This window comes from Rattus norvegicus, chromosome 1, assembly GCF_036323735.1.
Source record: "Rattus norvegicus strain BN/NHsdMcwi chromosome 1, GRCr8, whole genome shotgun sequence".
NCBI lineage: Eukaryota > Metazoa > Chordata > Mammalia > Rodentia > Muridae > Rattus > Rattus norvegicus.
This window is the reverse complement of record NC_086019.1, coordinates 97,246,041-97,270,037: the sequence shown is the minus strand read 5'-3', so window position 1 is coordinate 97,270,037 and position 23,997 is coordinate 97,246,041. Positions and strand designations below refer to the sequence as shown.

The following is a 23,997-nucleotide window of genomic DNA, read 5'->3' as shown; positions in this document are numbered from 1 at the left end:
AGCTTTATGTGTGTGTGGTCTTGGTTGGGTTTAGGGATTGCCTGTTATGTTGTCTGCCTTGCCTGTGCTAGGCAAGTGCTAAGCCTTAGCTACCACCCAGCTCCCCCTCCGTTCAGTTAGGTGTGGTGCCTGGCTGTTTACTATTTAGCACTTCTGCAATGGGTGAGCTGCTATGCAGCCTTCCCTAGTCATCCATCCTGTCTGATAACTTTCCTTTCTCCTGGTAACTTAAGGGTTTCTGTTTTTCATATTTTTGTGTTGTTTTTTTTTTGTGTGGGGGGGTGGGGGAGCAGGGTCTCAATGTAGTCCTGGCTGGCTTGGAACTCAGGCTGGTCTCAAAGTCACAGAGGTCCATCTGCCTGTACTAGGATTAGAGGCCTGTGCCACCACATCTAACAATCCTGATAATGTCAGAAAACATACCTTACCTCTATTTAAGACCCTGAACTCAAAAGAATTAAGGGTAGCTAAAAATAATAATATTAAACAAATATCTGAATACATGTTTTCATTAAGAAAAACACCAGGAAGAAATAACCACAAATAATTGCTTACAAAAATAAATTGATCACAGCTTTGGGCTACGAGTGATGGGCCTTTTACTCTGGGTCCTTCTCTGGTGGGACAACTTCCATCAGCATCTGCAGGTGCTTGGTGATCGGCCCTGGAACAGAAGAAGGAGGCATAGGTGCAGTTAGAGCAGTGGCCACAAGCTTCACTGTCCACCTCCAGCGACTCGTCATCAGCTAGACTATGCATTACGTACAGCACAGCTGAAGTTCACAGTCAGGACTGCCCTAGTCACTGTATGGGTTCTTCAGAGGTAAGTTACTTCCTACCAAAGAGCTATATTCTATGACTCAGTTGTATGCATCTGCTGCAAAGCATTGATGAATCTGAAGTAACCAGGACGACATTTTGTTTAAAAATACAAATTGTTCATTTTGGTTTTACCACCTTAGACCAATTCAATGTTTTTGTGGTTGGTTTGTTGGAGACAGGGTCTTGCTGTGTAGCCCAGGCTAGCCTCAATCAAACTCATGATCGTGCTTCAGCCTCCTGATAGTCATGATGATAGCGGTTTGTCATCAGGCCTTAGCAGATGGTACAGTGAGTGGCTTGGTTCTCTAGACTGCCAGTTACCCATCAGCTGCAACCTGATGCTGACTGTCCTTAGCTTTCTGCAGGCTTCACTCTCTCTGAAGAGGTTAGGGGCTAGTGATCCAGGAAAAGGAAAGATCACACTTTACTTTGGTCAACAGGAAATAAATTCTCCCTCTTGGTGACAGCCGAGTTGGCATGGGCAGGGAGTATCTGGCACTGCCCAAGCTGAAGGTGGCTTTCCCATCTGCAGCTCCACTTGGCTCTCAACTACAGGTTCCTGTCTTAAGATGTAGGTGTGCAACAGGGAAAGACCAGACAGTGTACTTAAATGGTAGGTTTTTCAAAACCCTGCAGTTGTGGCTCAGGCCTTTAATCCCAGCACTTGAGAGGTAGAAGCAGGCAGATCTCTGTGAGTTCAAGGCCATCCTAGTCTACAAAGTGAGTTCCAGGTCAGCCAGAACTACACAGAAAAATAAGTAAATAAAACAGGTTTTCTTTTTTGTTTCTGTTGAAATGGTCTCTCTATGTGACCTTCCTAACTCTGCCCCAGTGCTGGGATCACAGGCTGCACTGCCCAGCTGGAAGAGGCATTGTAATCACAGACGCTCAGTCAACACCAAGTGGCTGTGGACCACAACACCCTGTGCTCCATCCAGGGTTAAACTGCACAGCCCTATCCCTGTCCTGCAGGGACACTGCATAGTGAGGAGACATGCTGCTGTCCCTCCCCACCTGCAGGGACACTGTATAGTGAGGAGACATGCTGCCGTCCCTCCCCACCTGCAGGGACACTGTATAGTGAGCAGACATGCTGCCGTCCCTCACCACCTGCCGGGGCTCGGGGCCTTGAGTCTGGAGTGTCTTGGGACCGAGTCTGCTCTCTAGCACAACAGTAAATATGATACAGTTAGACGTTTAATGAAGCATAGCTTCATGCAGATAGCTGTGTGCAGTGACAACCTGTGACCCCAGCACTGGGGAGGCTGAGGCAGGAAATTGGGATACCAATCTAGGCTACATAGTGAGACCCCGTCTCCAACACAGAACCAGGTATAGGTCAGTCTTGATTGGTGTTGGGCACCTTACTTTCTGTGTAGAAGTAGAGAGCTCATGCAACTAGCTTTTTAAAACATTTGCCCAAACAGCTGTGGAACAGGTCAGCAGAACATAGAGACTATGGCAGAATTGTGTGTGTGGAGGAGAAGAAGGGGATTCAGGCCTTTGTCCTGTACCTGGCTCCAGTTCTAGCTGTCACTTTGGGGTAACTTTGGCCTCAAGATAGCAGCAAAAGCAAAGGCCATGCTCTGGACGACCTCATCTGATGAGACAGTATAGATGCTCGTAAACCACACCCTTGGTGTGGTCTTCATGGAAAATTGTTAGCAGTGAATGTGTACTTGGCAATATGCATGGTGCTTTTGCCACCTCCTTGTTAGAGTAACAGATAGGAACAGAGGACACCAAAGGTGGGTCCAGAGGGCGACAGTGGGGAGCGTGCAGTTCTGAAGGGGAAATGAGATGTGCTGAGAAGCCTGTGCACTTTCCTTACGCCCTCTGTTGATACTTACTGGAGATTTTCTGGGCCCATCTGAACTTGTAGTGGACAAAAAGGAAGTAAAATATAAGTCCACTCAGTATGAACAACACGCAGTAGAGATATTCCCAGGCTGGCGAACTGATGATGGGGGCCAGGATCAAGAAAACAGATACGAGAATCACAATGATAGGGATGAAGATGGGCACCTGCAAGCAGAACATCAACACGTGGGTGTGGCACAGCTCCTGCTTCCCTTTGAAACTGGGTTAGAAAGAAGACAGGCGTGGGGAAGCCCAGCACACCTTTGCCCCATCATTTCGCCTCTCCCACCTCTGTCTAGTCTTCACTAGATGTGAAAAGGCAGGTGTTTTACTTGAATATAAAGTTTATGTCTCTACCAAATTAAAGCTACCTGCTTTCAACTTCCATATTCCCTCCCTCCCCTGGCCTCCCGTGTTCCAGCACAGATTAGAGAAACTGGATGATTAGTGGCATGCATTGTCCGACTCTAGCTCTGGGTGGCTTTTTCTCCACGTGTGAAGCCTCACTTCCTGCAGACAGGTGGCTGCAGGTGAAAGAAGGAACATTGGCTGGAATGCCATAGGACGGTCCCATCTGACCACTCACAATGCCATAGGACGGTCCCATCTGACCACTCACAATGCCATAGGACGGTCCCATCTGACCACTCACAATGCCATAGGACGGTCCCATCTGACCACTCACAATGCCATAGGACGGTCCCATCTGACCACTCACAATGCCATAGGACGGTCCCATCTGACCACTCACAATGCCATAGGATGGTCCCATCTGACCACTCACAATGCCTTTGAGGAGGCTTGCTCAGTTCTTGATGGGAGTGTCTAAGCTCAGAACCCAGGTTGCTGTCCACCTCGCTTTAGTCCTCAGAGCTCCGGTTGCTTTTCCTAGTGATGGGTCTGGACCCGCTGCAGACTAAGGTGGGTGTTTCCAGGCTGTCTGTCAGTGTGTTTGATTCTGTTTCTCCTGCAGCTTTGTGCACAGGGCTCAGCGGTGCTGGTTAAGTTGGTGAATAGGCTTCTTGGCTGCTGTCTTAGAGCTCTGCATTCTGGCTTTTATCAGTGAGTTGGGGGTTGTTGTTGTTGTGGATCTTACCTTTGCCTTAAGCAATGCTTTGAGTTCGGGTACTTACCTGATAAGATCATAGCCTAGTTTCTACTTATTCAGTTGCCTGATAGCTCTCTTTCTCCCCTCCCCTCTCTGCCTCCCTCCACCCGAAGACAAGGTCTCCTATAGAAAGATGTATCCTCGTTGGACTGAGATCGCAGCACTCTTCCCCCTTCTGCTCCTGAGTGCTGAGATTGCAGCAAGATCTCCTGCATCCCTCATAGGGTCTGGTCTTCCGGGTCAGTTTGACGGGACAGCAGACTGACTTGCATCCTCTCCCCTTGGCTAGGAGGGCACTGTCTTCTGGTCCGAGTGTGGTCAAAGGGGTTTGATGCTGCTGTTGTCTTTTCCCCTACTCTAGAAGTGACTTGGGAATGGAGGCAGGGACAAGAAAGAAGTGGATGGCCGAGGCATTTTTAAAGCTCCATAATTTGCACCAGAAAATAGTTTGTTGCCTGCACTATCTCTGGCTTTCCCCTTGAAGAGTGTGCTTTTCACTGCTGGCTGGATAGTGGAGTTCTACCTCCAACCACCCTCCCTCCCCAGGGATGGATGGCCTTAGATCTGTCCACTCCACTCTTTCCTGAGTTGTAATGCTTTCTGCCTGGCTTACTCATTTTCTTTCAGACACTTGCTAGTTTTATCTCCTTCCCAGCTCTGGTCCCTTGCATGCTTCTTTGTTCTTGTGCTCCTTCATGGTCTTCCTGATGTGCTTTGATGTTCAGGTGTCACATGGCCTCCCTGGGGACCTCCTCCCCAGCTGTGTCCTGATGCTCTTCTGTATTCTCTGTCTCCAGCTGCTGTCGTCTTCCATGGTTCAGGAAATGCCTCTGGTCTGGAAAGGAGGCTTTGTGGGGAATCCTAAGACTCTTCGGGGAGAAGGTAGTTGCTCTTGTACTTCCACTCGTGGTCCTCAGGCCCATCCTAGAGCATATGGGTACTGGGTGACTAGTGCTTCTGTTGTTCCCAGTCTTGGGTTGTGCTGGTCACCCCTTTTCTCATGTTGACGATACTGGTTATGAGATTTCCCCCTTGGGTATTTTATTGCTGTCTGTTTTATGAGGATGTTGTGAAGACTAAAAACTTATTCTGTCAACATGATGTTGCCTGCTGGAAATGCTAAATGAACCGTAGATGTGGAGGTGGTAAATAGCTGAGGTTAGACTAGGCCATCAGACAGCTCTAAGCAACTGAGCCTGCGTTCCCCTGCCCCTACCCGCTGCAGCCCTCCTTTTGCCTACATCTTTCCTAGATTGGTGTTTGTCCACTTGTAACATGGTGATTCAGCCTACTCCTCATGGGTATGTGGGCATGCATCAGCCCGTGGACACGGAAGGACTAAGCATACTGTACATAGACACAGGCTGGAGCAGAGCAGGTTCCAAAGTCCTCATCAGTGTGTGAGCATGTCGGAGAGGTCAGGGCCTGTCAGAACTGGGTCTGAGTGGGATGTGGGTCCTCTGTACAGCTTGATGAGTGGGCGCCCCAGTGCCTGTGTGGATCATAAGCTGTCACTGAAACAAGTGGGGGATGCTCAGCAGCAGAGCAGTGGGGATGAAGAACATTAGAAATGGCTGCCTTCCTAGTCTTTGCAGAAACCAAAGCTGCTGTGTCAGTGAGTGACTGACTTACCTTGATGGGCCTCTCTAGGTCTTTCCTTGTGAATCTCATCACAACGAGTCCTAGGATTGTCATGCCATAAAAGAGCCATGCAGCAAAACTGAAATAATTGACTAAGGAGTTGATGTCCCCGGGGATGATGTAAATGATGGCTATTATGCCCTAGTGGGAAGAAGAGTTGTGTTTTAGGTCGCCAGTGCACTCAGACATTGTCCTTGTCCTCACAGAAGGCTGAGGCCACAGCCTCTCCTGCACAGACTTCCTGTCTCCTCTCTGGCCCACTGTGATATCTGTTCTCAAGGCTCCACAGGAAGAATTTGCACAAGCATTGAGTGTTAGGCCTGTGGATATGTGTGCTCTTACATGCACACATGCACATACACAGTCTTGCTCTGTAATCCAGGCTGACCTGAAACTTGTGATCTTCCTGTCTCGGCCTCCTGAGGCTGGCTATAGTCCACCATGTCTGACCTAAAGTCATGATTTTAAGCAAAAAAAACCACACACACACACACACACACACACACACACATTTTGTACGCCAGCTTTATAGGGATGACTTTAACAGGAGAGTTTTTACTACGATGAAATTCAGATCTGGTCATGACTGCGTTTGTGGCCTGGTCCTGGACTTGGGATCCCCAGTTTCTGGGTCTTACTCATCTTCAGAGTAGGTAGGGAAATGGACATGAGCAGAGTTAGTGTTCTGGCCCAGAGACAGGCCTACCTATCTCCAAGAAACCACAGCCATGAGGGATGATCCAGGTTAACAGGCTAAATAAAGTTAGAGGCTGTTAGCAACCACCATGGACTGCCTTATTCTCCTCCCTGGAGCTGGCCTTCCTGTCATTTGCCTCAGAACAGCTAAGTTCATCCAAGTTAGGAACAGGGCACAGAAGCTTGGAAGCTTCTGGGTAGTGTCTAGAAAGAAGGGAGCTTGGCTCTCTCAGAAGTCTGGGCTCAGCAGCACAGCTCTACTGGATCTCCTGCCAAGAGAGACCCCTCTGCTTTCTGCTGCCGTCTCAGGTGGAGCCCATACTTACATAGAATACGAGGGCAGGGGCCGGAGTGAGGCGCTTGACACTGATGTAGGATAGCACTTTAAGCATGTGGCCTTCCCGGCCCGCCACATAGATGAGCCTGAAAGAACAATGCAGGGAACAGAGAGGACACCTCTGAGGTCGCCAGCAAAGCCATCTTCTGGTAGAATCCTTTGGAGGGGCTGGAGGGTGAGCACGTGTGGTGGCTGGCTGCACCTGTGAGGGCTCACCCCCATCCTGGTACCATGGGACTCATTCGGGTGGGGACAAGGGAGATGGGGACAGGGGAGATGTGGTTATGAGGAGATACCTGCTCAACTCCCAAGACTTAGAAAAGGTAAAAACTAGACAAGGTGTGGAGCTTGGGGCCAGGAAGCTAACGGACCTGAACCTTTGGGATCCCCATGTTCTAAAGACATATTAGGGGTACCTGAACAGACACATCTGACAGACCTCTTCCCCTTCCAAATTCCTCCTCATCTGGCAATCAGTATAAAATGTGAAACAAAAGGGAAAAATCTAAAATACACATGAGAAAGTCGCCATGCTTAAGGATTTAGAGTACTTGCTGATCTTCCAGAGGACAGGGGCTCAGTTTCCAGTGCCCACGGCAGGCAGTTCATAATCGCCTGTGATCCTAGGTCAAGGGGATCTGACACTGTTGGCACCCACACACACTCTCAGAGAAATAAGTCGGATGGGGGCTATAGAGATGGCTCTGTAGTTAAAGACTGCATACTGCTCGTACAGAGGACCGGAATGGAATTGCCAGCACACATTCTGGCTGAGTCACAACTGCCTGTAACTGCAGCTTCAGGGGACTTAGATGCCTCCTGTGTCTGTAAGTGTTCCATTCACATATACACACTGACACACAGACATGAAACTGAGCATAAAAATCTAAACAAGGGCTGGAGAGATGGCTCAGTGGTTAAGAGCACCGACTGCTCTTCCCAAGGTCCTGAGTTCAAATCCTAGCAACCACATGGTGGCTCACAACCATCTGAAATGAGATCTGATGCCCTCTTCTGGTGTGTCTGAAGATAGTGACAGTGTAATCATAATATATAATAAATAAATAAAATATTTTAAAAAATCTAAACAAATTATTTTTCAAGTATTGATGTCAATAAAGACCACAATTTCTAGTTACAAGTTTAGTAAAATTATACAGGCCAAAGACGTCTACCCAGACCTCTTTGGCAGCCTCTTTGAGATACAATTTAGGAAGAGGTACCAACTAGATAAGGACATCTGCTTCATTAAGTCTTTTGATACGAGAAATGTCTACAATATAATTTTCCTAATGTTGTAAGCAACTAAGAAAATGAGCCAAGTCTTACTAAGTATACTAGTCCTTTCCTCTTGATTGTTCTCAGGATGAAATCAGGACTCCACAAATGCTGAGCACAGGGTCTCCTGCTGAGCCACACCTTGGCCAACACTGCTACTCTAACTTCATAGAAATAGATCCTACTTTTCTCTTCCAAATACATAGTTGAGGCTCTACAATCTAAACTTGTAGAGTTTCTGTTAACAAAAAAATCAAATATCAAGTTATTATGTGAGTTTACAATTCTACTCCTAGAAATTTACCCAAGATGAAAATGTTCCACATTAAAAAAAATACACACATGTAAATATAAAGATGAATGTTCATTATGCCTAACCACCAAAAATAGAAATATCCAGCCAAAGGTTCAACCAGTGATAAACAATTTTTCTTACCATATAAGGAAGCACTAAGAAGGGAAAGAAAAGCTCTGATACACTGTGATTCCGATGAACTCAAGAGCATACTATCTTGAAAGTCAGTTACAAACATCACTTAGATGCTAGACCTAGAGCAAGCATAGAGTCAGGAAACAGACCTGCCAAGTTAGAGGTGGAAGGAGTAGCAAACATCTTTATAAAAACTCTTAGACGAGTGTTGGATATATTTTAGAACTGAGTTATAGATGATGCTTGTGTGACTTTATATTTACAAGAGGTAAAATGAGAACAAGTCTTAGGGAACTTGTAACAGCACAGATATCAAAACTGCATCTGTAAACTAGGTGTGGGGATGCACACCTTTAATCGTAGCACTGGGGAGGTGGAGGCGGGCGGATCTCGGAGTTTGAGACTAGCCTGGTCTAATATAAGCCTGATCTACATAGTGAATTCCAGGCTAGCGAGGGTTACAAAGCAAGACTCAGAATATTTGTACCTATATACACCACCAAAAAACTATTGGAAAACGACATTTAAAGACTAGATGTCGGGTTATGGGCCTAGCCTTTAATGGCTGAGCCATCTCTACAGCCCGAGCTGCCCGAGCTACCAGTTTTAAGAGGTCTTGTATGTGCTGGAAACTGGACCTGGGTTTTCTCAAAGAGCAGCCAGGGCTCGTAACCACTGGGCCATCTCTCCAGCCCCTGAAGAACATTTATTATTTCACCTAAATTGCACTTTTTATTGGAGCTGAAACTGCAGAGTCACCATACAAAATGGCGGTTGGAAGATGAGGGAAAACAGGACGCCCAGGAAATCCAGGACCTCCCGGACCACCCGGACCTCCTGGGTTACAGGGACTACAACAGCCTTTTGGTGGATACTTCAACAAGGGAACTGGTGAGCATGGAGCTAGTGGGCCCAAAGGAGAAAAGGGTGACACTGGGCTGCCTGGATTTCCAGGGTCCGTTGGCCCTAAAGGACACAAAGGAGAACCTGGGGAGCCTTTAACAAAAGGTGAAAAGGGAGATAGAGGAGAGCCAGGTCTACCAGGACCACAGGGAATAAAGGGTCAGCAAGGACCTGCAGGTCCCATGGGGCCCAGAGGACCACCAGGAGATGTTGGGTTGCCAGGAGAACATGGTATCCCTGGGAAACAAGGCGTTAAGGGAGAAAAGGGAGATCCAGGAGGAAGACTAGGCCCTCCTGGACTTCCAGGTCCGAAAGGTGATGCTGGGCCTCCAGGGAAAAGTCTGCCAGGGAAACCAGGGTTGGATGGAAATCCAGGAGTACCTGGTCCATGTGGGCCAAAGGTATATGAATTCCATAGCTAGTTTTTTAAAGGATTAATAGTTAATAAAAACATAACAGAAAATGAAAAAAAAAAGACTAGATGTCATAGTAGCATGGAAAAATAGACAGTACTTTTGAATAAACATGACAAAAGATGTTCAAAAACCCTGGGGGAAATCACAGTCTGTGCCCCTGAGTTGAAAGACTGATCACAAGGTGGTATCAGGGTCCCAAGGCCAGAGAATGCCTCAGAATGAAATCTCTAAATGCACAAGACAATGTTGTATATATTCAATAGCATGTGCATTGAAAGAGGCAGGAGAGAAGGCCAGCTCCTGTGTAAGTGACCCAGTGAAGTACCAGCAGGTTTCCCAGCAGGACGAGAGGCTGCTGAGATTGCTCAGGGGGAAAAGGCCAGGAGGGCTTGGAATAAGGCCTTTCAACCCACATTACTACACCCAGCAAAGGTTCTATCAAGACAGAAAGAAAGCTTCCTACAATAGGCTGAAGGGAAAGAGGACTGCACCCATGAGGCTACAGGAAAGGACAATCCTTGCTAGAATAATCAGAAGACTGGAAACCATCAAACATTGCAAAACCAGAAAAATGGCAGACACACATTCCAATGACTGAACATCTGTGGTCTCAATTCCCTAATCAAAAGACACAATCTAGCAGGTTACATCAAAAAGGAGGACTCATGCCGGGTGTGATGGCACATACCTCCCTCTAACTCAGGAGGCAGAGGCAGGTGGTGTGGGTTCAAGTCCAAACTGGTATGTGTAGTGAGTGCCAGGAAAGCCAGGGCAGTGCAGGAAAATCCTGTCTTAATAAATCAATAAACTTAAAAAAAGAAAGCAGGAATCATTTCTCTGTTGGCTTTGACAAATGCATCTCACCATACAAGGCAGACAAAGGTGGGAATAAGCAGGCATAGCTGTTGTCGTATGTGACAAAGTAGACTTCAAACTAAGAAGACACAAAGAAGGTCACTTGGTACTAAGGAAGCCCATAAGTCAGCATCAAGGAAGAAAACAGCATACACAAATGCATGGGGGTGAAGCAACACACCACTGAATGAGCTTATTGTAAAAAAAAAAAAATTAATGTAAAAGTTTCTAACTTCAATATGCCACCTTTACCAATTTAAAAGTTATCCTAACAAAATTACAGAAAAATATTGGAATTCAATGACATTATACAAATGGACTTGTTATCTGTAAAACATTCCATTAAATGTAGCAGATCACTTTCTTCTCAATGAGCCATGGAACTTTATTTAAAATAGACCAGATATTAGGACATAAGTCCTAACAAGTATAGGAAAGTTGAGGTAATTCCTTGTATTGTGTGACCACAGCAGCAAACCAAAACTATAGAATACACAAATGCATGGAGACTAAGCAACACACAGTTGAATTATTGGGGTGGAATAGAAGAAATGAAAAATGTAAAGATTCCTCATATCAAATGAAAGAACAAAGTGCTAACGTCTCTGGGATACATGAGATACTCTGTAAGGGAAGCACTCGGCTCTGAATGCCTACATTAAGAAATCAGGGGTTGGGGATTTAGCTCAGCGGTTAGCAAGCGCAAGACCCTGGGTTCAGTCCCCAGCTCCGAAAAAAAGAGAAGAAAAAAGAAATCAGAGAGGTCTTGGCAGGCCAGGCGGCTCACACCTTTAATCTCAACACTTGGGAGGCAGGGGGTGGGGGGTGTCTCCAGACCAGCCTGGTCTACAGAGTTCTAGGACAGTCAAGGCTACACAAAGAAATTCTGTATAAAGAGAACAGAGAAACCTGAGAGAGAGAGAGAGGCACTAGCAAGATGACTAAAGAATTATGAGCACTTACTGCTTACAGAGGACCTGGGTTCACTTCTCAGCACCCTACATGTAGGCTCCCAACCATCCACAGCTCCAGTTCCAAGGGGTCTGATGCCTGACCTCCATGAGATCCTGCATGTATGTGATATACGCATACACACAGGTTTTTGTTTCTTTTGTTTGAGATGTTAAAAACATTCACTGGAGAAAATACAGCCCCCTTTTAAAATCTAGGGGAAAAGGACATATGGATATATAGAAGAATAAAACTAGATTTTTCAACTCTCAATCTATACAAAAATCAACTCCATGGCTAGGGAGGTGACTGAAAGGGTAAAATGATTGCTAACATGTATGAGAACTTCAGTTTGGCAACCAAAACAAAAACAAAACAAAACAAAAAACCCAACAAACAAAACAGGCCCCAAAAGTGTGATGGTAGCATAGCTGCTATGGGGGTGACCAGCCACTCTAATTGGATGAGAGACAAGTTCCATAGAAAGGAATCTCCTGACATGCTCTGACACTCTCAGCCGTAAACAAAGATGCTTCTCTTTGCAATACATGGAAGTGAATACAGAGATGCAGGCTGTTCACGATGCTCAGAATGACACAGACTCATCTCTTAATAAGATATCTATACCAACCCTTAAAGGCTCAGGAAACACTGCAAGAGGGGACTGGCCAGGCAGGGGCGATGCACGCCTTTAATCCCAACACTTGGGAGGCAGGAGCAGGCAGATCTCTGAGTCTGGGGCCATCCTGATCTACAGAGAGAGTTCCAGGACAGTCAAGAGCTACACAGAGAAACCCTACCTTGAAAAACCAAAGGAGAAGGATAAGATCTGGTCGATAGGAAGGAGGGCTGTATTTCCTCCGAGTACGACACAACCAATTGTCTCAAATGTGGTTTCAGTGCAGCTGCGGCTGCCTACCATGGGCCTGCACAAGACTCAACCTGCCAATAGTTTATCCCAGGTTGGGAAGGGGCTGGGGACCTTACCCCTTTCTGAAGTATTGAATTCCGTGGGAGAGGAAGATATCATTTTCAGTTATGTTCTTACTCAACCAGGCTCTAATGCTGGCTTCCAAACACAGTCTCACAGATGGCCCTGGCTAAAACAAGTGGACTGTGAAAGGGAACCAGAAGGGTTTTTGGTGGGGTCCAAAGTATGTGAGCAGTAAGATAGTAAGAATGCATGTATGAAATTGTCAAAAAAAAAAAAAAAAAAAAAACAAGTTTAACAAAAGGGGAGGGAAGCCAGGCATGGTGACAAATGCTTGTAACTCAGTACTGGGGCTGGGATTGGGGGGTGAGCTGGATCAACTCCAAGTAGATCAAAGAAAGACCTTAATATAAGACATGAAACTCTGAAAACAGAGGAAAAAGTAAGGGGAACACTTCAAGAAACAGGAGGACTTTCTGAAAAAGGCTTCTAGTCACTCAAGAAAGAAAATGAAAATTGACAAATGGAAAATAGTAAAATTCAAAGCCTTCTGCACAGCAAAGGAAAACAGTTAATGGGGTGAAGAGGAAGACTCCAAAATGGGATAAAATCTTGGCCAGCCACAGACCTGACAGTGGATTAATATCCAGAATACACAAATTACTTAAAGTTGAGGCTAGGAAACAATTTTTAAAAGGGATACTGAATAAAGAACCCTCAGAAGAAGAAACACATATAGCCAATAAGCAAGCTCTTAAAACTAACAAGCTGGGCGGTTGTGAGGAACACCTTTAACCCCAGCACTTGGGAGGCAGAGGCAGGTGGAGCTCTGTGAGTTCAAGGCCAGCCTGGTCTACAGAGCAAGTTCCAAGACAGCCAGAGCTACACAGAGAGACCCTGTCTCCAAGCTACACATTTGGTTGGGTAGAAAGATGGCTCCCCAAATGAAAACACTTGTCTAGCCTAGCAGCGGAGTCTGGGGCTCACATAGTGAAAGGAGAGAAGTGTAACTTGTACTGACCTCTCCATGTGTGCCACAGCACAAATACACACGTGCACACACACAAGTATGTGTCATCAAAATGATTTTAAGTTTTACATGGAAAAATAATGTTCCACATCCTCAGCCACGGCAGAATTCAACTTTAAAGTATTTTGAGATTCCATTTATTCCAGTGAAGTTGACCACAGGAAAACAAATTTCAACAATGCTGGCAAAGATGTGGGGAAAGAGGAACCCTTATTCACTCTCTGTGGGATTGTAAACTAGTACAGTCACTGGGAATCTATGAGCCTCCTCAGAAAACTCACACCAGATCTTTCATAGAACCCAGCTCCAACACTCCTGGGTAGACACCTGAAGGACTCTTGGATCCCACCACGGACAGGTATGTTTGCATATGTGTCTCCTGATGCTTTATTGATGCATAGTTCAAAACTAAGAGTTGGTGCGAAAGAACCAGTACGTATGGGCGGTGGTGGCTAGGTTAACCTGCTCATTCTACAATACGTCCAGGCATCGAAGCAGCACAGCGTAGCTCACAAACACGTTCAGTTAGTTGCTAATTAGAAAACATAATTTACACATAATATCAAGTCCTAGACTAGCCAAAAGTGTTTTTCTCTTTTCTTTTTTTTTTCTTTTTTCTTTTTTCTTTTTCGGAGCTGGGGACTGAACCCAGGGCCTTGTGCTTGCTAGGTAAGCGCTCTACCGCTGAGCCAAATCCCCAACCCCCAAGAGTGTTTTTCTTTCATCTCTCTCTCTCTCCCTTTTTCTCCTTCCTTGCTAGGGATGGAACACGGGACCTGGAGAAAGTTGGGGGCCAGCCCTTATATACACTTTACAGTAGCTCTAGCAGAATTATTTTGTAGTGTGGATTCACTTTTAACATGATATTGGGTAGCCAGCACCACTCGGAAGTCTGTTCATACTGAGCACTACCCTAGAATATTCCCCACAGCAGTGTTCATAGAAACAACTCATGCTTGGCCCATCACCAGGGGCTTAGTCAAAGCGTGTGCCCCACAAAGAGGAATGGCACAGCCAGCAGGATCTAGAGAGTGGCAAACTACACCTGCTCATGTGACGAGCCCCACAGCAGGCCAGGGCTCCACAGAACTGAGCTGTGGCAGACTGATAATAGCCCTCAAGCCTACAGCCACTGACATCTGTCAATTCCTGGTCAGTCTGTGCAGGTATTAAAATGACCAGAATGTTCAGGAAGGATCAGGGAGGGGTTGGGGATTTAGCTCAGTGGTAGAGCGCTTGCCTAGCAAGCTCAAGGCCCTGGGTTCGGTCCTCAGCTCCGATAAAAAAAAAAAAAAAAAAAAAAAAAAAAAAGGAAGGATCAGGGATGCTCAGGGAGAAAAATGAAACGCAGAAAGTGCCAAGTGGAAGCCATGCCTTGTACACCCAGTGGCCCTTCCCTCTGCCTCGTCCTAAAGTGGCAAGGTTCCCTAGTTTAGAGCCCAGGACCACCAAAGTGCACACATCCCTTGTCTAGACTTCAGTTTATATAGGTGCAGCCAGTGTGCTCTGGGTTCAGCCCCCATGTGGAGTTTAGCCAGCAGAGAGGCTTAAGGATGTAGGAGGCCCCTCATTGACTTTCTTGTCCCCTGAGAGTGTGACAAGGGGGGGGGGGGCTTACCCTACCTGCCCGCCGTAAAGCAGGTCCCATTCGCAGCACCAATGGTTGAAAATGCCACAAAAAGTGGGACTACCCAAGATGCCGGATAGAGAACACGGTCTCCGAAGGTCTGCAGAAAGGCAGAATACCATCCTGAAGGATTTCACTGGGCGCCCACAGCCCCATGTCATTTCAACGGGCGCCCACAGCCCCATGTCATTTCACTGGGCACCCACAGCCCCATGTCATTTCAACAGGCGCCCACAGCCCCATGTCCTTGCACTGGGCACAGCCTCTGGGGCCCTCTACTGGAGAGAAGGGAGAAGCCTTCAGAGCAGCCCTGTCTGCAGGTGACAGGACCCTTGCCCACCACCCTGGTGTCACTGTCAGTCACGTCACTGTCCTGACCCTCACTTGTTGGCCCTACCTCTTCTCACCTCAGTTTCTTAGCTCCGCCTCACCTCCCTGGACATATCTTACTTATCTTATTTCTTGGCCCTAGCTCACCTCACTGACTTCCTGGCCCCACTTCATCTTAATGGCCTAACTTCCTGGAGCTGCTTCACCTTAATTACCTCACTTCCTAACCCTACCTTGCTTACTTTGTTGATCCTCTCACAGGGCATGACCTCGTGTTTTTTTTTTTTTTTTTTTGGTTCTTTTTTTTGGAGCTGGGGACCGAACCCAGGGCCTTGCGCTTCCTAGGTAAGCGCTCTGCCACTGAGCTAAATCCCCAGCCCAGCATGACCTCGTTTTAACTGCCAGTCTCAGGGTTCATGGGCCTTTCTACATCCTAGGTGCTCTGAGACCCTTACTCACCTTTGGTCAAACAACCCATTCATTACTAAAGTTACCTCCTGTCACTCATTGCATTCTTTTTTCCTCTGAGGACTCCAGCCCAGGGTCTTTCAGCCATTGCTATATGTAGCTAGGAGGGAGGCTGAGGCCCCAGGAGCTGTGCACAGACCGCCAGATGACAGTCTCCCCCACAGCCTTTGGCCCCCAGGCTGGATGAGTGCCCAGTCTGCCTGCTCTGCGTCTCCCTCCTTCCAAAGGTCACTGCGCCAGCCACTAACCACAGCCACAGCCTGGGACTGCAAGAGCTCCGTTGGGGTCATCACTGTGAAGTAAGCAATATTCATGAGGATGTAGCATACTGTCACCAGAGGGATCCCAATGACAATGGCCATGGGCAGGTTTCTGAGAAGGACAAAGACACAGGAACACAGAGTCACACCAGAGCATCCTGTTAAACTGGTCTACGTCCTCCCTCCTCTCTGCCCTGCTTCTTCCCTACAGGAGCCCCAACAGAAACAAGAGACATTTTCAAAGGATACTCCAGGGCAGGAGAATTGAATGGCTTAAAGCAAAAATAAAGCAGAGATAAAGAAAGTCAATGTTCTTCCTTCCAATTACCAACCATGCCACTGTCCGACAGAGACAGACTAAAGGGATAATGAGCACATATTATGCTGCTCTTCATTCAGCAGCAGCGCATAGCCCAGTGATAGAGCACTTGCCCAGAACGCTCAAGGCCCTGGGCTCCACGCCCTCAGGTGCGGGGAGCAGGAATTGACTGAGTGGGAGAGACTCAGAATAACAGAACAGTGGAAAGAGGCAGCAGCTCCACTTTCTGCCCAGAGAGGAGAATCTCGCTGTGGGAGCATCACCTCCTGCCCCATGCAATGCTCTTACCTGTAAGGGTTTCTAAGCTCTTCAGTGATGTAGTTAAGTTGGTTCCTAGACAAAGAAAAGTAACGAGGATGACACCATGACGTGCTACATGACTCTCTTGGCTAAGTTTGTGGAGCAATGATAAATGTTGATTCATTTTAAGATTTCTACTGTAGGACACATAACTCAGCATCAGTGTCTACCTAAAAACCCCCAGTGAGGGGCTGGGAGTGTGGCTCAGTGGTAGAGCCCCTGCCTAGAATCCCCCAGTGAGGGGCTGGGGGCGTGGCTCAGTGGTAGAGCCCTGCCTAGAATCCCCCAGTGAGGGGCTGGGGGCGTGGCTCAGTGGTAGAGCCCCTGCCTAGGATCCCCCAGGGAGGGGCTGGGGGCATGGCTCAGTGGTAGAGCCCCTGCCTAGGATCCCCCAGGGAGGGGCTGGGGGCATGGCTCAGTGGTAGAGTTCCTGCCTAGAATCCCCCAGTGAGGGGCTGGGGGCGTGGCTCAGTGGTAGAGCCCCTGCCTAGAATCCCCCAGTGAGGGGTGGGGGGTGAGGCTCAGCAATAGAATGCTTTCTTAGCATATACAGAGCCCTAGGTTCCATCCTCAACAGTAAAAATAAAACAATGCAAGGAGTGCTGACAGAAAAACAAAAGGCCAAAAAGAGCTTTCACACCAGTGCAGGGTAACTTCTGCTCCCTAGGTCCTGGTGGTGACAAGTCTTCCTTGCAACTTCCAAGTGCTAGCTGTCTGATACTGGGTTAAGTCTCTGACCTCTGTGGAAATCATGTGAATTTCCAAGAATATTCAGGGTACTTTGAAAATCTGGAAAGAGGTTGGAAGAAGGATGAACCCTGTACCAGTGGTAACGGGGAGGCCAGCATCACCACGGCCATGCTTCTGCCTTGAGGGACACAGCACAGTCCATCTAATGTCTGCAGGACTGCCGGGCTAGTACCATTGAAAATCCTTGGTCTTGTCAGGTGTTTGGGCAGCCTGTGCTGCCTCTATGCAGCTCAGATGGAATTCTCCAGGTACACAGAGCTTCACCAACGACACCCTCACCGGGCACTGTCAGGGGCCGGAGCCAATTCCGGGCTGGGAAAGGGTTAAGGTGATCATGTGGCCCCATGATCTCATCTATGGTGTCCCAGGGATGTGGGAAGGTCAGGGTTTGAGCATTTCATGTGAAGGTAAAGCTAAAGATGCTGTACCCCGGAAAGGTGACATCTTTGCTCTCCATAGCAGCTGAAACTGAAGCTTCGTAAAGACCCCACCAGTGGACTGGGAGTGTTTCAGGAGCGCTTACCACCCATCGTAGGCCCAGAGTCCGTTGTAAAATGCCAGGCTGATGGAGCCCACAGAGGTCTGTGAACCCTCAAAAGAATTCTGAAAGTTCTTAACATTTCCTGAAATTAAGCCAGACAGTGAAGCGGGAATGTCAGCTAGCCAGACACTGACTTCATTCCCCTCTCTACCGGAAGAAGGGTATGACTCCTGACCCATTTATTAAAGGAACCGAAACTTCACGTGATAGGACATGTCTGTCATCCCAGCACTCAGGATACTGAGGCAGGAGCATCGTAAGTTAGAGACAAGCCTAGGCTATATGATAAGTTCCTGTGTCAATCAATCAATCAATCAATCAATCAGTCAATAGATCAATCATCAATGCCAACAAGCAAGCACAAATACATAAACCATAAAACACACGTGCTCGTGGGCAAGACTGCTCTAGAAGACAGGAAGTCACATGCCAGGCGGGGCCTGCTCTCCCATCCTGCCACACCTCACCTTGCGCCAGGAGGACCAGTCCGCTGATGATGATGATGGCGACGATCACCAGCTTGGCTGCCGTGAAGACATTCTGCACATAGCTGCCAAGCCGCACGCTCAGCGCATTCACTGTAGTGATAAGCACTGGAAGGCGCAAGTCGGGTAACATTCTGTATTCATCGTTCTTCCCAAGGTCCTGGAAAGCCCTTCTTTTCTATTCCCCCACCACCCCCAGACCCTCAATAAAGGGAGTAGAATTAAATAAACTGGCTTTAGCAACTTTAAGATACACCAATGTTGACACTCAAAATCAAGCCCAATCTCAGACTGTGAAGGAGAAGCAGCCAGGCCCTGAACAAGGAAAACCCAGGATAGCCCCCTTCCTGCAGCTCCAGGATAACCCCCTTCCGGCAGCTCCCACAGGCCTGGGGGTTTGCCCACCACCTGCTGGGATGGCCAACCTGGGCCTGTTTCACCAGGCCCTGCAGGCCTGCTGTGCTAAGTAAGGAAGAGCCAAGACTAGATTCCGAAGATGTCAACAACTCGGGCCTTCCCTGTCTCCCCTCCCATCCCCCCACCCTGGCTGGTAACTCACAGATGGCAGCAGCAGCCAGGAGTTTCACTACCACAGCAGGAGGCCTGCAGCCTAAGTAAAAGGCCGCACACACATACTCTGAAAAGCTGAGGCAGATGATGGCGAAGGATGAGGGCTTCATGACAATCAGGCTGGTCCAGGAGAAGAGGTAGGCAGGGATGGGGCCGAAGGCCTCCATCAGATAGGGGTACTCACCCCCTGACTTGGTGATCATTGTGCCAAGCTCTGCAAAGCACAGGGCGCCTGGAACACAGGAGGGAGCCCACTCCTTATGAGGTCCCATCCTAATCCACAGAACCTTCCTCCTTTGGGGGCTCACAGTCTGAATAGCCCAGTCCTAGCTGCTGGACCTTTAACTGCAAGCAGATTCACCCTTATTTACCACACACCCACTGCAAAAGGAAGCCAGCTGGGCATGGTGGTACAAGTCTATAATCCCAACTCTTAGGACCTTTTCTGGGGAGCCCTAGCCTCTAGATGGGGAAGGTCGAATAGTCCTTAGCACTACAAGTTCAATCCCCAAGCAAGTACGTGGGATTCCTGGAACACCTCTCCATGCAAAGGAGGTGTTCCTAGTACCTTTAAGTCCAGCCAATGAAACTTCACCCTAAGAAGAACCTCTTCCCATTCTCCAAAGGTCCGTATATATCCCTAGTTCACCCTGAATAAAATGGATGTGTACAAACCAACCCAGAATAAAGGTATGCATACAAGCTAAGATCCTCTGAGAGAGCTGTTTCACTGGTGACTGTCAGAGAAGGCCTTCATCTAGAAGAGCTGTAGCGCTAAGATCCTCAGGGAATACCCCACACACACACACACACAGACACACCGACACTCCCAGCCTCATCTGGATCCCGCAGAACCCTACCCATTTCAGACACCGCTTCATCCTTCCAGCCTGGTGTCTAAACACCCTGAGAAGAAGGACTCGGAACCACGGCTACATCCCACAACAGGCATACCACAGCTTGAGACCAGCCTGGGCTACCAAATGAGACCCTGTGCTTGCGTGGCTTGTCGCCTCTATTACCCAGTGTAGCCAGGACTCCACAGGCTGCCCATATGATGAGACAGGGCCCCACGGATTCTGTGTTGGCCAGCACAGACTTGGGGGAGATGAAGATCCCGGAGCCGATGATGGTGCCCACAATGATACAGATACCACTGAGAAGACCCACCTGCATGTGCAAGAAGAGAACTAATTCTACCAGCTGGGCGTTCACAGGGCCAGAGATAAATTCCCCCAACCCCAGTGAGGCCAGAAGAACCCAAGCTGACTCATGCCCCAGGCATGTCCGCCCTGTGCTGCTGCCATGGGAGCACCAGGCCCGTGCCTTACGCTGAGGCATCAGAACTGCCCTGTGCTTTGGCACAGCCTATCACACCCATTTCACTGGGGCTGGGGTTGGGGTGCTGAGGCAGACAGCCAGGAAGGAATTCCTGCCTTCCATGTAAACGCTGACCTGGACAACAGGCTTCCAGAAAGAAGAGCCTGTGAAAAAAATGCCTCTCAGTCGGTCAGAACAGAACGGACTTCTTCAGTGTGTGCGATGACCAGCATTTCCAGCACTGAGGAAGCTGATGCTTGACTTCGAGGCCAGCCTGGGCTACGTAGTGAGTGAGTGAGTGAGTGAGTGAGAGAGAGAGAGAGAGAGAGAGAGAGAGAGAGAGAGAGAGAGAGAGAGGAAGAAGAGGAGGGAAGGAAGGAAGGAAGGAAAAAAAGAAAAGGAAAGGAAAGGAAAAGACTCAAAGACTGAGCCCTGGCCACATGAACAGTAGGGACCTCCCAGTTGGGGAACACTGGTGAGAGTGACAAAATGCCCTACTGTGACACTTCAGAGGCCTGAGCTTTCTAGGAACATTTTTTAGGAAGACAGTGACATGGCTCAGGCCTGAAATTCCAGTACTTGAGAGGTAGAGGCAGGGGGATCAGGAGTTTGAAGTCATCCTTGGCTATATGGTAAGTTTAAAGCTTTTCCTACATGAGATCCTGTCTCAGAAAAAAAAAGGAGGGGATCTGCACATTTTATTTTGCATAAACTTAATACCAATTAATGAGTCAAAAAACTAAGTAAAATTATAAAATAAAGGAAAAAGCTGCCGCAGGTTTCTACTTAACACCGCTGGCCCTTGGAGGCTGCCCAGGGCTCTCTGCAAACACAAATGGAGAATCACGAGAAGCAAGATCAGCTTCCATTCGCCTTCAGGCTGAGCAAGGCTGCCTGGGCTTCCTTTCCTCCCTCCCCGGGTGTGGGCTTGTCTTAGTGTCACCGGAGACCTCCAGAACCTTCCCCCTGCAGAGAGACTGGTAGCTTCCAAATTGGACATCAGTGGCCATTCAGCATCTGGCTGCCTGAATGTAGACACCTGGGGTTTTCATGCTGTGCTGGGGTCATGGGGTCCCAAGAAGACACTGCCGGGATCAGGACTCCAATTGTCAGAGAGGACAATGTCACTGCCCAGAGCCTGGCCGCTGGGGACAAAGACACCATGCTGACCCTCAGTTAGGATATATTATCCCCCACCTGGCCACATAGCTTCATGTCATCCCTCTCCTGACCACTGCTAGGCAGTGGGACCCAGTGTCCCACCCATAACGCAGTCCCCCAATGTTGCCCTCATCCGTGAGCCTAAAAGTCCTCCTAGCCCTTCTTGTTTGGCTCCTGCCCTGCCTACGTACCTGGGACAGGTGCTGAGTGGCATGCCGGGCTCCAATCCACCTCCACTCTTACCCTGGATCTCAGCCCCCAACCCCTACCCACCCAGCACCCTTGTGCATTCAGCTAGCCCCACCTCTCAGCTCCTCCCCGCTAGCTTGGGCTCTCTGGTGCACAGCAGCACAGTCGCTAGAGACTCAACCATTCCTAGCACCACAGCTGGGACAGTTGAGAGCCAGCTGTGGTGAGGAGACTGGAGGCCTAGGGGAACCAGCCATCAGAGGCCTCTCTGATCCTTTTTGGAAAGGCCATTGGTCTACAGACTCTCTGGGAGGATAGATGTCTTGCTAACACAGAGAAAAGCATGCATGGACTTTAAGTATATATACACGGACTTCAAAAGAGTTTACTAAACTCACTGCTGGGTGTGCAAGAGACAGGTCCAGATAACTGTTCACTTTTAAATGTCCTAAAGTCAGCCAGCAGTTTAGAGTGAGGGCTGCCCTGAGGGCCCAAGTTCTATTTCCTGAACACACACGGTGGCTCCCAATTACTGTAGTTACAGCTCCAGGAAGACTTGGCACAGACTATGAAAACAACGGCAACAAGAGACGTTGCCAGGCATGGTGCTGGCATGTACTGCTTGCCTGTCATCCCAATTCTTAGGATGCCGAGGCAGAAGACTCTCTAGGTCCAGGCCAGACAGAGCTACATAGGGAGATCTTGGTTGAGTAAACAAGCAAGCAAGCAATCCTGTGCTTTTTTAAGGGCCAGTGAGACCAATACTGCCCAACCCCAACCTCTCCTACCCCCTCACCTCTTTCTGGAGACTTGTGGTCTTGGGCTCTGTACTGTGGACGGACTTCTCATCCTCTCTCCGTCTCCTCGGGCTTGTCTCCTCCATCCTTGCTCACTGTGAGTTCCAAGGGCTGAAAGGAGTCTCTTGAGTCAGTTGGTGCAAATACGTATGCAAGGGGCGGGGCTTATGAGGGTCTCTCTCAGGCTGGACCATCTAGGTGGTTGACCGCAAGCAAGGAGCTGCTCCCTCTGAGCAGAGCGCAGTCCTCGATCCCCCCACCCCCAAGAACACTCTGTTCCACTCCAGGATGAAAGTCAGACGTGAATGCGTCCAAGCCACAGGGCTCCCCACAGCTCTTCCAAAGTCATCTGTGTCTTCCTCCCTGCCCCCAGTACATTTAAAAATGCTCTGCTTCCAAGACTCAGTGCCACTATTTTTCAAAGCTATGAAGACATTATTACATACTGCACATGTATTACTACATACCTGAACTCCCAGCACTGAGGTAGTTGAGGTAGAAAAATGATAAATTCAGGGCCAGCCTGGGCTATTCAGCAAGTCAAGCCAACCTGGGATACGTAGAAAGACTCTTGTCTTTAAAAGAAAAAAAAAGAAAGAAAGAAAGAAAGAAAGAAAGAAAGAAAGAAAGAAGAAAGAAAGAAAAAAGACAAAATATAAATAAAAATAAACCAAGAATCGAAACAGCGAAACATACTAAGGCAGGGATGATTTGCTGGAGTAAACCAGCTCAACTTACTACATACAGAGAGGTGATGGTGGTACCCTGTGTCTAGATCCCTTCTCCGTCCAGACCCCAGGCTGGACAAAGGCGGGCCTTACCTTTGCCGATGATGCTTGCCTTGCTGACCACCACCCAGCCCGCAACTCAGGGCCAGGCCCCAGGAAGGGCCATGTCTTGTGCCTAGGCGTGGAGGAAGCCAGAAGGTACAGAGGTCAACAGAGGTAATTATTAAACACCCATCTCCCCCTTTTTCTTCCTTCTAAGCAACAAAGCCTTGATAGACACCACCAGACAAAAAATAAGGGGGTCAGACAAGTCCAGCTTCCCCCATTTTGGTTTTGTTTATCTAGATCATTTCTGCAGTAAAACGGATTCCTCCAGATCGGCTACTTCCTGTGAGGAGAAATCTCTTCAGAGCAGCAATGGAAACCGCTCATCAACTGAGGAATCGCAGCAATAAACTTTGGAACCAGCCCTTTACTATCTCCCCGGGCTGGCTCTGGAGACTTGATCCCCCGACAAAAAGTGCTGAATCTGTAACTTCCTTTCCCAGTTGTTTTGCTACCTCCCAGGAATTTCCTTCAGGGAGTGCTGGTGCCCAAGAGGGAGCAGGCAGGAGGTTGGGTGAGGCCTTCCCGTCAAAGGCGGGAGGGCTCACCGGGTGCTCTGTTTCAGCAGGACTCCAGCCAAGTGCCCTCAGAGTCCTATCACGTGCTCTTCAAGGAGCCCAAGACTGGATCGCTGGACCATAGAGGGGGAAAGGAACACATCTTCCCCCTTCTATCTTCACTTCCCCCATGGGGAAACTGAGGCCCAGAGAGAGCCTGCAATAGGAGGCTAACCCTGTATTTCCGATCTGAGTGGGAGGAGCCAGAGGTTCCCTGGCTGGGCTCAAATGG

At 48.4% G+C, this 23,997-nt stretch overlaps 1 protein-coding gene across 3 annotated transcripts; it reads right to left on the bottom strand.

Moving 5' to 3' along the window:
- Nucleotides 1–491: 491 nt before the first annotated feature.
- Nucleotides 492–23,785, bottom strand: Slc7a9 (solute carrier family 7 member 9). Of its 3 annotated transcripts, XM_008759103.4 has the most exons (15): nucleotides 23,664–23,785; nucleotides 23,197–23,278; nucleotides 22,843–22,950; nucleotides 22,375–22,486; nucleotides 19,931–20,078; nucleotides 18,898–19,140; nucleotides 18,321–18,446; nucleotides 17,836–17,935; nucleotides 16,551–16,595; nucleotides 15,932–16,055; nucleotides 14,882–14,985; nucleotides 6,454–6,550; nucleotides 5,423–5,572; nucleotides 2,673–2,847; nucleotides 492–664 (listed from the first exon to the last, which is right to left on the bottom strand). In XM_008759103.4, exons 4-15 carry the CDS (start codon nucleotides 22,459–22,461, stop codon nucleotides 600–602), a joined length of 1,464 nt encoding a protein of 487 aa, XP_008757325.1. In that variant the 5' UTR covers nucleotides 22,462–22,486; nucleotides 22,843–22,950; nucleotides 23,197–23,278; nucleotides 23,664–23,785; the 3' UTR covers nucleotides 492–599.
- Between the last annotated feature and the right edge of the window lie 212 nt (nucleotides 23,786–23,997).